This window comes from Leptonychotes weddellii, chromosome 4, assembly GCF_054177405.1.
Source record: "Leptonychotes weddellii isolate Sample4059 chromosome 4, ASM5417740v2, whole genome shotgun sequence".
NCBI classification, from domain to species: Eukaryota; Metazoa; Chordata; class Mammalia; order Carnivora; family Phocidae; genus Leptonychotes; species Leptonychotes weddellii.
In genome coordinates, this window is record NC_138372.1 from 157367946 (window position 1) to 157384122 (window position 16177).

The 16177-nt window shown below is 36.6% G+C and overlaps 1 protein-coding gene across 3 annotated transcripts in view; it reads left to right on the forward strand.

Moving 5' to 3' along the window:
- Positions 1-15057, forward strand: part of SQLE (squalene epoxidase) — a 24548-nt gene extending 9491 nt beyond the window's left edge. Inside the window, exons 3-11 of one of the 3 annotated variants that reach the window (XM_081816533.1) lie at positions 2322-2502; positions 3539-3635; positions 4726-4839; positions 4996-5095; positions 7497-7592; positions 11566-11708; positions 12151-12247; positions 13647-13734; positions 14535-15057. In XM_081816533.1, coding sequence (XP_081672659.1) covers positions 2322-2502; positions 3539-3635; positions 4726-4839; positions 4996-5095; positions 7497-7592; positions 11566-11708; positions 12151-12247; positions 13647-13734; positions 14535-14727 — 1109 coding nt within the window. In that variant the 3' untranslated portion in view covers positions 14728-15057. Of the gene's footprint in view, positions 1-2321; positions 2503-3538; positions 3636-4725; positions 4840-4923; positions 5096-7496; positions 7593-11565; positions 11709-12150; positions 12248-12787; positions 13622-13646; positions 13735-14534 lie in introns of those variants that run through there. The other 2 variants (XM_006739560.3, XM_081816534.1) reach the window with 2 other exon arrangements.
- Positions 15058-16177: the final 1120 nt, after the last annotated feature.

The following is a 16177-nucleotide window of genomic DNA, read 5'->3' on the forward strand; positions in this document are numbered from 1 at the left end:
AAAAAAAAAAAAGAAAATGTTCTAAAGTCCTAAAAAAAAAAAATAATGTTTCATAAATCTCATATGTCTTTTGCTATATTTATTCCTTGACTCTGGTTTATATTTGGGCTTTCATAAATGATACCTATTTTATTATGCACTGTATACTTAGTTTGAGGTTCAGACTTTATACCAGGTCATGGCACAAGGTATGTTTGGATTTTTTATGGATGACTTCACCCATAGACTGTGGTGAATGGCTTACTTCTATACCTTATCTCAGGGTATTGAATTGAGTTTTTGTGGTTTCTATTTTATTGACAAGAAATTTATGAATGGTGCTAAGTTTCCTTGTCCCTGGCCATGGGGGCCCCTACCTCCTATTCAGGAGTGGCCCTTAAAACTCCAATTGTTTAGGCTTGTGGTTCTGATTCCTTTATACTGTTGCCTTTCAAACTTGCTCACTGGTTTGACTTTGACGTTGCTTTCCATTTTTAGTATAGGTGGTTTTTTGTTTTTTGTTTTTTCCTTGTTAGTTTTGTTTTTTAACTTGCCTTTTTATAGCAAGCAGTTCTGCAGAGGAATGTTTTCCATGTCATTTTATCTGGTATGTTGACCAGTAGTCTTAATATCTTAAGTGTGGAGCTTTATGATTAATAGATAGTGATAGCTCTAAGTTATCTGGCTTCAGAGTTATTAACATCTAGTATTCATGAAGCATGAATTTCATTGAAGTGTAGGGTACTGTCTTCTTGCCTGCTTAAGAAAGTAAAAGTGTTCAAAGTCTGCCATATATGATTTCATCAATAAAGGTGAGATAGAGACAGATAGATGTTAAGAAATCTTAAATTAGACCTTATTTACCTTAAGATAGTTTACCCAAGGAAAAATTTTGCTGTGCTACTATACTTTTTACATTTTCTGGTGTGTTCTAAAATTGGCCAGTTTAAACATTTCAAGTACTTCTGTAATATAGTTATGGGTTAAGAAAAACAAACTGTCTCAGTAGCTGGACAAAGCATTATAGAAATACCAGATGGGTTTCAAATATTTAGGTCAGAAATGATTGGCAGTTTGCTGAGATCCAAATTGAATACACTGCAAATTGGCAGCTTTTCGGATATCTGTGTACTGAATCTCTGACTGAATTTTAACTGTAATAATTTGAGAACCATACTGAAAAACTAATTAGTTTTGATTCTGGGTCAGATGTGTGACAATATTCATCCAGCTTGATCCTGCCTGCACTCTAAGTGGCATTAAAAAGAATATCAGAAAACTAATTTATTTTGATCTTAGCCTAGATGTGTGATAGAATTGTTTATGAAGATTTTCTTTCATCCATTTCATTATTCTAATGTACTTCACCTTAATATATTAACCATTACGATTTTAGGCCTATGTATGGTATATTCTCAATTGACATTTCATAATGTACTCTTTGTAACTTAGATGAATATTTAGGTTGTTTTCAGTTATTCTTTATTAGAGATAACACTATAGTGAACTTACTCTTGCATATAACCTTAAAAATTATTAAAAATTAAAAATTAGGGCGCCTGGGTGGCTCAGTCATTGAGCGTCTGCCTTAGGCTCAGGTCATGATCTCAGGGTCCTGGGATCGAGCCCCGCATCGGGCTCCCTGCTCCACGGGAGGCCTGCTTCTCCCTCTCCCACTCCCCTTGCTTGTGTTCCCTCTCTCGCTTTGTCTCTCTCTGTCAAATAAATAAATAAAATCTTTAAAAAAAAATTAAAAATTATATCTTTAGGATGAACGATAGATGAATTGATAAGACTTAAAGATTATTACATCAAAGGATGCTAACTTCTTGGTTCTTGGTAATTAGTGCTACAGTTACTTTCTAAAATGTTTTTAGTTTATATTAGAACCAGTAAATTTATCAGTTTTATTATAATCTCACCAGCAATTTTGATAGATTTGGTATCTTACTGTTTTAATTTATTTCATTGATTTTTTTTTTAAATCAGGTTTTGAACATTTCCCTTCCCTGCTATGTTCAATATTTCCGTATTGCTTAATGTGAATACCCATAAACTTTTCACCCATTATTACTAGGCTCTTAATATTTTTCCTATGAAATTTAATGAATAAATTTTATACATAAATATTAATCTTTTATGGTTTTACAGATTTGCTAAGTGGTTGTCTTCCAGACACATTAAGATTTCTGAAATAGTTACATTAATGTCCAGTTGTCGACATGGTTTCATCGCATTATGAAGACAGAGACTCATTTTTGATGCCTCCTTATCATTTGGTGCCTCATATAACTCTGGGCATGTTAACAAAATTGATTTTTTTGAACTGAATTGTTTTGTAGATGCAGTGGAAGGTATTGATGCCCAGGTGGTAGATGGCTACATAATTCATGATCAGGAAAGCAAATCAGAGGTTCAAATTCCTTACCCTCTGTCCGAAAACAGTCAAGTGCGGAGTGGAAGAGCTTTCCATCACGGAAGATTCATCATGGGTCTGCGGAAAGCAGCTATGGCAGAGCCGAAGTAAGACTACGCAGGTTTAGAATGTTAAACACATTTAAACTTGGCCTTTGCACAAATGCTATTTCATCAATTTTGTCATAAGTGTTTGGGTATGGGCTGGAGCATAGGTATTCTAAAGTAAACTGTAAGTTAGAAGAATGTTAGATCTTCAGTGCCTTTGTTGACAATATCATGTAGAGAATTTCCGTTTGAATGACAGAACTATTGAGATTTTTCCTTTGACTAAATACATTGTGTGGTTTTTTTTTTATGTTGTTGGAATTTAGAGGATGCAGTTGTAACCAAGGGTTAAGGCCTTGTCTGCCTATTTGGGAGTTGGGGTTTGTGCTCACGGTATTTTCTGTTAAAAGTCAACAGAGACTTCAGGGGAAAACCCTAGGCTGACAGGACTGGCTCTTCTCCTAATTATTAACTTCTATTTGCCCCTAGCCCTTTGGCACTATAATTGAGAAAGTTTTACACATGAGAACCCTCATCTCATTAACAAGGGCTTAAGTATTGCCAAAGCAAGTGAAGAAGTGAGTGGACTTACCCTTAGGACTGAGAGTTGCTATCTGTGGAAGTAGAATATGTTCATTGTGGAAACATGGGAAAATGCACAAAAATACAAAGATTGTAAAACTTATCCATGATTCTTCTGACTAGAAGTAACTACTCTGGATAATTTGGTGGATAAACTCCCAATTCAATATTTTCCCATCTCTGTATGAATTTGTGTGGTGTGTAAAGTTTCTCCGCATGTATTTTTTTTTAATGAATTGAGGTAAAAATCTCATGTTGCTTTTAAAAACACTTTAAAAAATCATTACATTAGTGTATATGTATTCAATTTTAAGAAATTAGAAAATAAAAGCCACACTTACTTCTAAAGTCCATTAATGTTTTTGCGTTTTGTCATTCCAGACCTTTCCTTGATACGTGTGTGCACACGTGTGAGTCCCATTTGTAACTGGAGATAAGGAGTAAGGAATTGGTCATTCATTATTTAAATTGTCCAAGTGTGCTACTATATAATTTATTTCTGTTTATCCTTTAGTACAAAGTTTATTGAAGGCATCGTGCTACAGTTACTAGAAGAAGATGATGCTGTGATAGGAGTTCAGTACAGGGATAAAGAAACTGGGGACATCAAGGTGAGAGATAGCAAATCTTAGCTCTTCCTAAGATATGTTTCTCCTCCTTTTTCCTCTACTCCTTTGAAAAGTAAGCCCACCAATTTACTCATCTAATAGACTGAGTTCTCTCTAAGCCCTCTGCTGCAGGGTGAATTTCAGACTGCAACACATTACTCTTTAGAGCATCTCAGAACTCTATACAACAGCTTTGTAGACATGCACCACTAGATCAGCAGTATTAAACTGAAACAAGAAATACACATGTGCAGAGAAGCAGAGGGGACCTGGAAGGTGAAAAAAGGAAGGAGTCAACATAAAAGAAATGAGTGGTTTCATTCTTCACTTACTCTAATCCCTTCATACCTGGAATCTTGATTTACCATTTTACATCAGCTCTTGTGCTTTTCAGTATATTTTCATTATGAGTTATATTGTCATTTAGATCTTCTAACAACTCTGGGAAATAAAGTCCAAAGACTAATTTCTTAAATTTAGCTCATGTTTTAATAAAAAGACAAATTGGAACAAAAAAAATGATTAGGATAAATGAAACAGTTGTTTTAATCCGAAAGGGAAAAGTAAGAGAATCTCTGTGGAAATAGCAGAGTAAAATAATTGCCAGTACCTGCTCATGTTGATTTAGGAAGAGAAGAGAAAGTGAAAGGCTAATCTGTTGGCGTTTCTGGGCTGATCTCTGGGGTCACCACCTAGAAACTATACTCTAATGATGGTGATTGCAAGATAATATGGAGACCTACATCTATGCATACAAAAATTCTTCTAAGCCCTAGCCACTGATTGAAAGCACTATACGAAGTTAGAAAATTTTAGAATAAACGTGGAGTCGTCCTTGGACTTTGTGATGAGATTCAATATTCTGTGGTCCACACTTGCTTTGTAGTTGGTTCCCCTGTTGTTGATCAAAGTGTAGCTTTAATCCCAGATGGTTTGGATGGTAGTGCTTTGAAGGCAGGCAATCCTCATTACCCTATATAACGTTGTCCAATAAAATGTGTAAATATTTTACAAGAATGCACATTTTAAGAGAATGGTCGTTTTACTGTGTATTTCTAACCATTTAGCTGAGCATTGTTTATCTTTGTTGTAGGAACTCCACGCTCCATTGACTATTGTTGCAGATGGACTTTTTTCCAAGTTCAGGAAAAACCTGATCTCTAATAAAGTTTCTGTTTCATCTCATTTTGTCGGCTTTCTAATGAAGGTACTGTAGGAATGTAATTGTAGAAAAATAAAAGCAACTTGGAATTTGAAAATTATTAGAATATTTTGTTTTGTTTTATTCTAGAATGCACCACAGTTTAAAGCAAATCATGCTGAACTTATTTTGGCTAATCCAAGTCCAGTTCTTATCTACCAGATTTCATCTGATGAAACTCGAGTACTTGTTGACATTCGAGGAGAAATGCCCAGAAACCTAAGAGAACACATGGCTGAAAAAATTTACCCACAATTACCTGGTAAGAAATAGGATTTCGTGGGGCGCCTGGGTGGCTCAGTCGTTAAGCGGCTGCCTTCGGCTCAGGTTGTGGTCCCAGGGTCCTGGGATCGAGCCCCGCATCAGGCTCCCTGCTCGGCGGAGAGCCTGCTTCTCCCTCTCCCTCTCTCTGCTGCTCTGCCTACTTGTGCTCTCTCTCTCTGTGTTAAATAAATAAAAATCTTTAAAAAAAAAAAAGAAATAGGATTTCGTTCACATTGTAATCTGTGGTCTGAAAGTAAATATCACAAAAGGCTGTCCATCTCCAGTTCTCACTAAAGCTGGGTCTTAACTAGGCCAGAGATAAGGATGGCAGGTAAAAATGCACCCAGTCAGATACACTGGAGCTGAGCTGTTTAACCAGCACATATGAAAATCTCCAAATTAAAAGAAAATAGTTTCAATATATTTTTTCATATTAATAATTAAATCATTGTTTTAGAATAATTATTAGTATTGAGGAAAATGGTACATTTTTAGGTAGTCTGGATAGAGATGTAAGATCTCTGAATTCTTGAGATATCTCTCCTACTTCCTTACTTTAGCGCTTGGTTTTTGTAGATATGGTAGCTACCATTTATTGAATATCTACTATAAGGTGCTTTACAAACTTGATTTCATTTATCTACGTAGTCACCCTCTGAGGTAGGGCATTACCATTATGTCCATTTTATTGGTGAGGGAACTAGGAGTCAGTAAGCTCCTCCAAGGATAAACTGTTAGTAAGTGGTGGAGTCAAGGTTGAGGCTAGGCGTGTCTGGCTCATACATCCCATCCTCAGAACATGAGAGCTGTAAGCAATCTTCAAGGTCATTTTTAGTTTGGAGTTGAATACAGAAAGGCTTCATGAGATTTCAGACATATTTGTAAAACACTCCTAAAAAATTACTTTCTGGCATTTTTTTTGAGAATGGGAAGATGTAAGTAAAAGTAAATAAACATTTAAGATATTAATTAAAATATTAAGGATATTGATAAAATTGAAGGGAAACCCTGCTTGCCAATTATATGATTATAGTAATAGGAAACTGTCTTTGGTAGGAGTATATTTTGTTTAAAAATTCTGTTTCTTTTTCAAGTTATTTTTTAATCTAAGTGAAAGCACTCTGTTTAATAACAGAATATTAACAGATATGAATGTATACATGGAGTAACTTAGATTTTTTTTTAAAGATTTTATTTATTTAGAGACAGATTGAGAGAGATCGTATGAACAAGGTGGGGAGGGGCAAAGGGAGAGGGAGAGAGAGTCTTAAGCAGACTCTCTGCTGGGCAACACAGGGCTCCATCTCACCACCCTAAGATCACAACCTGAGCCAAAACCAAGGGTAGGATGCTCAACCGACTGCGCCACTGAGGCATCCCAACTTAGATTTTTTAATAATGACATTTTCAACATTTCAATACATTTGCACTTAGACTATAAGCCATTTTTGAAGCTTTCAGAGGAAAAATGAATTATTCACATTTAAGAAAAAGATAGTCAATAATGTGATAGTTTTAGCATTTTTTTCTTTTATCGTAGATTGCCTCTTCAGTCCAGAGGTTTAGAACAGACTGCCCTGAGATCATGGTGGGAAACCATTTATAGGTTTATATTAATATTTGTTAGGTTATTGAAATTCTCCTTGTTGGAATGGAACAATTTCAGCTTAGGCATTCTGCTCCTGTATTCCCAGATTACAATGGGAACTGTATGAAAAGACAGTTCATTTTCTATACAAGTAGGAGCACAAAACTTTAAACTGGGGAGTGTCTCAGAGATGAGCTCTTCCAAGCATTTCATGTTGTAGATGAAGAAACTGAAGCTCAGAAAAGTAGAGCTCTCCACAACTTACCGTTTTTCTGCTGTACATACCCTCCTGCTGTTTGTGGATTGCTAGTATATGGCGGTGACGCTTGTATATTTAAGTGTTAAATATGATACCTGGCAGTTAACATTTGGGAGGAAGGTGGGGCCCTGTCTCATCTCTGAATTTGCTTCACTTTTCTTAGCTTTTTTGTTCCTTCAGCTGTACGTGTATGTATTTACATTAAATTTCTCTTAGATCCCTTCGTCATTCCTTAGCATGAGTAACTAGGTTCTTTTTTTTTTTTCTATTACTATCTTATGCCTTTTTCTTCCCTTTTTTTTATTATGTTATGTTAATTACCATACATTACATCATTAGTGTTTGATAGTAACTAGGTTCTTAATGAACAATTGTATTAATAAAATAATTAATTCTTGACTTATGACAAGATATATGTAACATATGTAGTGCATATATTATTATATGTAACATATAATAGAAGGTATTTGTTTAGACTTGAGAAGAACATATGCTAATTAGAAACTGAAATTTTATAAACCATTTATCTGGTGGGGGTGGGATTTATTGCAGACCACCTCAAAGACCCGTTCCTGGAAGCCACTCAGAATTCCCGTTTGAGATCTATGCCGGCAAGCTTTCTTCCCTCCTCACCAGTAAACAAGCGAGGTATTATTTTATTGGAGTGATTCTATAAAGGGTATTCTAAATATTCAAATTTAATATTCTAAATATTCCAAACGTAATATGGGATGGGATTTATGCTATGTAATAAGGGAATCCTATGTGGGACAAAGAATTGGTTACTGTGCTTGAACACATTACACCAAAATTAGTTTTATGATGTCTTGATTATTTCATAATGAGTGTATACATCATTATCCTAGTTATTGAGGCTACCACAGTTAAGTATAGTCCTAAATCTAGAGAAGGCAGTTTTCTAGTGAGGGGTATGAACTGGTAATTTCAGGACACTGTTGATAAATGCTGTAGTAAAAGCCCACTCGTGGTACCACAAGGTTCACCGTGAAGGGGTGCACAGGGCAGGGGGGAGCTTGTGAACTGTGAAGGGTGATTGGGGAAGACGTGTCTCAGGAAATAAAACTGGAGTTGGGGCATGAAGGATTAGTGGGAGTTCATTAGGTGGACGGTGAAAGAGGGACTTCTAAGTAGATGGAACAATATCTGCAAAGGCCAGGAGGGCTGAGAAATGATGGCACTTTCAGTGAAGTCCAGTAGTTTCCTATGGCTGGAGTGAGCGCACGATAGGTGTCAGAGCGGTAGAAAGGTAAGGTATTTATTTATGCTATAGACAGTGGAAAGTCATTGAGAAGTTTGTTTTTAATAGCTTTATTGAGATGTAATTCACAAATCATATAGTTCACCCATTAAAGTTTATACAGTTTATTACTTTTTAGCATATTCATAGATACGTGCAACCATCATGACAGTCAATTTGAGAACCTTTTTATCACCCCAAAAAGAAACCCTATACCAATCAGCAGTCACTGCTCATTTTCTCCCAACTACCAGCCCCAGACATCCACTGATCTGCTTTTTGACTCTATAGATTTGCCTATTCTGGGCATTTCCTATAAATACAATCAGTGAATCCTTTGTAACTGGCTTCTTTGAGGTTCATCCATGTTGCAGCATGTCCTTCATTTGTTTTTGTGGCCAAGTGTGTATTCAATGTGTGGATATACTACATTTTAAGTATCCATTCATCAGTTGATAGACATTTGGTTTGTTTCCACTTTTGGTTGTTATGAACAATGCTGCTGTGGACATCTGTATATGAGTTTTTGTGTGGAGTTAATTTTCACTTTTCTTGGATATGGTAACTCTGTTTAACTCTTTGAGGAACTGACAAAATGTTTTCCAGAGAGACTGCCCCATTTTGCATTCTCATTAACAATGTATGAGGGTTCCAATTTCTCCACATCCTCACCAACATTTGTTATTATCTGTCTTTTTGGCCATACTCATTCTCGTAGGTGTGAAGTGATACCTCATTGTGGTTTTGATTTGTATTTTTCTGATGGATAATGATGCTGAAAATCTTTTCATATGCATATTGGACATTTATTTGTATTTCTTCTTTGGAGAAATGTCCATTCAGATTGCCCATTTCTTAATTGGTCAAATGAAAAAAACTTTTATTGTCGAGCTGTAAGAGTTCTTTATATATTCTAGGGACGCCTGGGTGGCTCAGTTGGTTAAGCAACTGCCTTCGGCTCAGGTCATGATCCTGGAGTCCCGGGATCGAGTCCCACATCGGGCTCCCTGCTCGGCAGGGAGTCTGCTTCTCCCTCTGACCCTCCCCCCTCTCATGCTCTCTCTGTCTCATTCTCTCTCTCAAATAAATAAATAAAAATATTAAAAAAAAAAAGAGTTCTTTATATATTCTAGATATAAACCCCTTATCAGATAAATGATCTGCAAAAACTCTCATTCCATGGTGATGGTAGTTGAAGTTTTTAATTTTCATGAAGTCCAATTTATGGTTTTTTTGTGTGTGTGTGTGTCAGTTGTGCTTTTGATGTCATATCTAAAAAGTCTTTGCCCAATCCAAGGTCATGAAGATTTACTCCTGTATTTCCTTCTAAGAGTTTTGTAGTTTTAGCTACTAGATTTAGGTATTTGATCCATTTTGAGTTAAATTTTTGTGTATGGTGTGCGGAAGGGGTTCAACTTCATTTATATGTGGATATCCAGTTGTCCCAGTACCATTTGTTGAAAAGACCATTCTTTCCCCATTGAAGTGTCTTGGCACTCTTGTCAAAATTAATTTGTAAATGTAGTAAAAGTTTTTTTCTTTCAACAATATTTTATAGTTTCAGAGTGTTTTACATTTCTTTTGTTAAACTTATTTCCAAGTATTTTATTCCTTTTCATGCTATTGTAAATAGACTTGTTTTCTTAATTTCATTTTAAGATTCTTCATTGCTAGTGTATATAAATACAGTTGATTTTTGCATATTTATCTTCTGTCTTGAAACCTTGCTGAACTCATGTATTAGTTTCTAATAGTTCATTGAAAAGTTTTAAATAAGATAGTGGCACGATTAGCTTTTTATTTTAGAGATACTACTCTGATATGTTGTGGAGCATGGTTTGGAGGACAGGTCAGGCTAAAGCTCATAGTAAGGCTATGTAATTGTTCCATGTCAGTGGTGATAAAAGGTTCGAACTAGGGTTGTGGCTGTAGAAGTGGAAAATAGGGAGTAGAATTGTGTACTCTCTAGGATGTAGAATGCATGCAACTTGGTGACTCGTTGGCTATTGTAGTAAGGGAGAGTGAGGCCTCTTGATGGATTCCAGGTTTCAGGTTTAGGTAACTTTGCCAGCTATTTGCTGATATTGGAGATATGGGAAAAGGAATGTAAGTTTAGGGAAGTGTGGGAAGAGGTGGTGAGTTCACTTTTGGACATATTGGGTATGAAGTGCCGGTGAGGCATTGAGTGGAGACGTGTGGAACACCATTGAAAATGTGAGTGTGGAGCTCCAAAGAGAGGTCCGAATGGGAGCTGTTGATATACTGTGGTTCCTGAACATAAACAGATTGAATTTGCTGTGGAAGAACAGGCATAGTAAACTACTAATCCTATAAATAAACTAATGCAAAGCAGAATGAAGACACTAATGCCAAATTGATATAAACAACATGCCAGCAGTAATTGGTGGAATTAGAAATGTTCCATGGAGAGGAAGGAATAAAAGCTGTTTGTTGCTTGTGGCTTTTTTAGTGAAGATATTAGAGTCATACATAAATTTGAATTAATATTTAGAAGTTTTCCTTTTTATAAGTTAATGTTTATTATATGTATTTTATAATAAGTTATAAATGTAGCATGTTGTGACATTGCAGAAAAGAATTATCCATAATTTTGTCCCTTTAACATTATAATGGTTGTTTATTTCTCTTGGTTTAAATTAAATAACTGCTTTGTTGAAATGTCACTGTAAGTGTTAGGTCATTAACCAGGCTGACAGTGGCCCGGGAATCTTAGGCAGCTCAGGAGATGCACCTAGAGAGCTGCATTTCTGCTTCTGCAGTTTTGCATCAAGGGGCTAATTTTCAGATAAGATTCAGTCAAGGCTTATTCCTCTAAATTAACTTCGGATAGGTTTGGAATATCTGCTTATAATTGCTTTTTAATTCCAGCTACAATGTGGCTGGCTATCATCTTCCTGGGGCCTCCTTTCTTTCCCTTAGAACTGTATAGACATTTCTCTCTGGTGCGCTGGCAGCAAATATGGCTGTGAAATGTCAGATCTCTCCATTTTTTCCCTTATAAGGAGACTTGCTTTTTATGCCAATTTTTTTTTTTTTTCATGTAAGAGGCCTTATAAATATTTTGGCATTGTTTGACTTCACCTTAGATTCCCATGTGGACTTTCATGAGGGTGGGGACCATGTCCTTGTTCTGTGTCCTTAGTATCCAGTACCTGTTAGGTACCCAGTAAATACTAATTGAATTTTTGCATCAGCAGATTTTAGTCATGATTTGTTCCCTTGTATTTTCACATTCTCATTTTCTGGTTCACATTCACCATGTTTATTAACAGTGTTTTTTTTTCTTTGTCTTAAGGGATGCATCCAGGATGTGATATCATAATCTAAATTCTCTCATTATAGGTGTTCTTATTTTGGGAGATGCATATAATATGAGGCATCCTCTTACTGGAGGAGGAATGACTGTTGTGTTTAAAGATCTGAAACTATGGAGAAAGTTGCTAAAGGGTATCCCTGACCTTTATGATGATGCAGCTGTTTTCCAGGTAGAATATTAAATTATTCTTTGACAAAAATGTCTCAATAGATTTCTTTCTGGGCCTAAGAGGAATGGGGCCATACTGGGGAGATCTGTACCTAGGAACCTGATCCTAAGTCCTGGTTCTTAGGCAGTCTTGTTCAGGCATAGAGAACCTGTGAGCCTGTGCAACCCACAAATCTCACAGAATTTCTGAATTTCTATGTTTGAATATTATGTCACATTGGTTTGCACAGACCACTTTGCTCATAGTGATCGGATATTTCACTTCAGAGTTCTGGAACTCATTCCTCCAGAGATGTTTTGTGTGTATATGTAAATGATAAATATGAGGCATAATTATTTATAGATGATCCTCAGGATAAACATCAGTTTGAGGGGATTATGAACATTAATTTGTGCTTCCCCCCCACCTTTACCATATAGTAAGTGATCTTTTTCTTTTTTAGGCCAAAAAATCATTCTATTGGGCGAGAAAAACATCTCACTCCTTTGTTGTGAATATCCTTGCTCAGGCTCTTTATGAATTATTTTCTGCCACAGATGGTAAGTATAGATATTTTTTAATGAAAATTACTGAACTGCAAATTTTTAGCACAGGAAGGGAAGGAACTTAATTATAAACAAGTTAGTCATTAGGCCAGAAATAGCCAGGTTTCCCGAGTCTGCGGACTCCCAAGTGGCGGCCCTTTGTAACTCCATCCTTGCGCAAGATTTTGCGCCTCTAATCATCATGTATCCACCACTTTGTGTGGAAGGCTTAAGACAACCTTCCCAGCACCACTTCAGTAATGTATCTTTATTCATTCCTCTGGTCCAGATCAGGTTATATATATCCATAAATGCATAAAGTTGTGATGCAGGTTCTTTCTGCCGGTGAATTCAAATGTAATATAGTTGTTAATCTTTTTCTTCCTGAACACTTGTTTCAATTTCTGTTCAAAATAGTATTTTATAAAATGAATACGAGCTTCACAACAAGTTTAGATTTTGTCTCCTATTACAATGCACAAGTAGAAGAATGCATCTACCTTTTTCTCACTTGAAATAGTCCCATGCTTTTGTTTTTGTTTCTATATTGTAAAGTGGCGATGGTCAGTCTGTATATTAAGGAAAAACTGACTTAGCAGAAGTTGTATTAGAAATGGAGGAAGAGGCAACCGTGCCACCTCCTAAGCCTAGCAGTGTACAGATGGTTAATGGTAGGTTAACGAAACTGGACGTTTAGGTTTGTTCAGGAATAAATGTAACTCCAGTCCTATTACTTCAGATATTTACAACAAAGCTCCTTCTGTGAACTGGCCAGGGTCCCAGCAATCTATGCTTTGGTGACTTGAGTGCAAAAGATAATATAGTACAAATACCTTCTGTAGCCTTTCTATATGCATTATTCTTGCTAAAAGAAAAAAAAAAAACAACTCATTGATTGTGATTTGCCAGTCAAACCTCTCTTGCTAATTGGCATGGAAGCTAAAATGGCTGGGTGGGCAAGTAAAAAGAAAAGAACCAAGTCTTGAGTTTTTCTAAGTGCTTCTTTTTAAGCTTTCCTAAGCTCTTGATTTTCTTACATTATGAAAGATTAGAGGAAGAAAGAGTTTTATTGGGGTAAGTTTACCTATTACGTCTATTCCAAATAAAAAAATTGTTGGTTGATAATACTATGTTGTGAGGGTTTAATGAGTCACTTTGAAATTATGAAAAACTATACACATCTAAGGCATTGTTAATGTTTACTATTCACAGCTATCCTTTTACTTGAGAGTTTACTGCTCAGAAATATAGGTTGGGTATCTTAGAGCCTGGGAATTTGGTTTCTAGAATTGTGTTTTTTGATAAAAAAAGAGTTTACAGAATATTTGCATCACTTAATGAATTTACAACACAGTCAAGGAAATAACTTTTAAACAACTTTTTAAACAACTTTAACTTCCAAATTTTATTTTAGATTCCCTACATCAACTAAGAAAAGCCTGTTTTCTTTATTTCAAACTTGGTGGAGAATGTGTTGCTGGTCCTGTTGGGCTGCTTTCTGTGTAAGTTGTTTTGATGACACAGAGGAACCACATCTTTCAGATTTTCTTCGGACTGCTCAGTTTGTGAATTACTGCAAGTCTTTCTTCTTTCTATATTTTGTCCGTTAGAATCCCAGTCAGAAGGTAGCTCAGAGAAATGAAAAAAGAAATTTAGCCCTGTGTTTTACTTCTGGGAAAACAGTTTTGAACAGAAGCTGGTGGTAGATGAGGCCAAAGCCCTGATTAAAATAGCTTGTTTTTTTGCTGGTGGGTTTGACCACATGATCTGATCGGTGGGAGCCAGGGATAATAGAGGAATTTGTATTTAAAATTTACTTCGATTAAGGTGCGGGGACTTGCGAAACTCACTAATGGTTTTGACAGTGCAGACATACATAGAATTATTCTTGAAAGGTCTGCACAGTAAAATTCTTTAAGTCTCTTCTCATTCATTTATAATCTGAATGTCAATACTCCTACCTTTTGGAAAACCTAAGACTCCCACAGGTCAGGCCATCCAGTCACTTCAGGCGGAGATCTCAAGATTAGTGAACGAAAACAGCTCCACACATACAGTTTATGTCAAGCAGACCATGAAGAGTTCCTGGCTTCTCTGATAGACAGGGGTATATTCTAAGGAGTTTCTTGTAAGAACATTTATTTGTCCCTGCTATCAGAGCGTAGGCAACACAAGCTTCCAGAGTTGTCTAGAATGTAGAATGTGTGTTTAGCTTTATAGATGATACGTAATTAGAACCTTTCTATGAGTAAATTTTAATTGCTGGGTCTTACTAATACATATATTTTTTTTTCTATTACAGCCTGTCTCCTAACCCTTTCATTTTAATTGGACACTTCTTTGCTGTGGCGATCTATGCCACATATTTCTGCTTTAAATCGGAACCTTGGATTACAAAACCCCGAGCCATTTTCAGTAGTGGTGCTGTATTGTACAAAGCATGTTCTGTAATATTTCCTCTGATTTACTCGGAAATTAAGTACCTGGTCCATTAAACTTACAGGGGAGCCATTTGCAAACGACTATTTGGAACTCACCAAGTCCTAAGAGACTTTTTTGGAAGAAGACGTACATAGCATAGAACTATCCCACTTCTAAAGTGGAAACTCTTGGACCAAGATTGGGGTTAATTCGTTTTTGAAGTTATTTGTATATAAACATGTAAATACATACTTTGCAATTTAAAATGAAGGGTAAAATAGACATTTAAAAGAAATGATTGTTAAATTACTGCTAACACTGAAGAACTGCAGTTTTTCTTTTGAATTCAGTAGCTGGGAGGAGTCATTGTGGGACATGCAAATAAAGTGAAGAATGAACTGTAATGTCTTTTTATCTCTGTCGTGGCCTTGAGGTAGCTTTGTGTTCATGGGAAGGAAAACCAAAGTGGGATGGAAAACACAGAGGGAAGCCTGTTCTGTGAAATAACTGATGTCGGGGAAGTTGCCTTAAAATCTCTGGACTTCATTTTCCTCATGTATCCTACGAGGCAACTTTAAGGTTCTCCTCTGGGTTCTTTGGAAATAACACCTTCGTTCAGGAACGCAATCAGGGCTTCATAAGTTCCACTATATAACATGACTTAGCCAGGCTAGGATTACTTAAAGGAACAGTGAATGAACAAATAAGCACTCATAGTATCTGGCGTAATGCTTAGAAATCAGAATTCACTGAGTTTTAGTATATTTGAAGAGATTGTGGACATCAGAGAGGTATTATGAAATTTCAGTAAATCCCCGAATATCACTAAAGTTGCTTCCCCCAAAAGAGCGGTAACAGATACCCTGGAATGTTACGTAACTACTTCAGATTATGATGATAAGGGCTGAAAGAACTTAAAAAGCTTTTATAAAAAAATTTCTCTTTTTCACCTGTCAGTTATCTCCGTTGAGGACTGGTCACTAGCCAAATCCCTCGTGGCATCAGTCACGTACCTTATTTGCCCCGTTTTAGCAGCATATGGTGGGCTTGGTTCTGTGAAAGTCCCCTCTAGTTTATCCCACACTTTTCTGGTTAAAATCTCACTTTCTTAGATCTGGCCTATTTAACAGCAGCTGGCTTTCCTTGGGGGCCATTTTCACAGAGAACCAAAGATCTCACTTCATGCAGTTACAGATTACGAATGGAAAACAGCAAGCTATTTTTGAGATGTGGCTGTAGGATGGCCATGGGCCGACTAGCAAGTTCTCATGCACCGCACCAGCCTCCTGGTGGGCGACACTTCCAAACTCCTTACGTGCTGGGCAACAATTCACTTTTATAAGATCCTGTGCTCAGCCTCGACTAGGCCGGACTGCTGGGGTGGGGCTTAGGTTGCTGAGGAAGGGAGGGAAGGATGGAAGGAGCAGCTGAAGTTGGGGAGACCTTCAGAAGGAATGCTGAGAAGCCCCCAGGGTCTCTGTGATTGGACGAGGACAGTGAGCCTCAGACACCAAGAAATTTCCA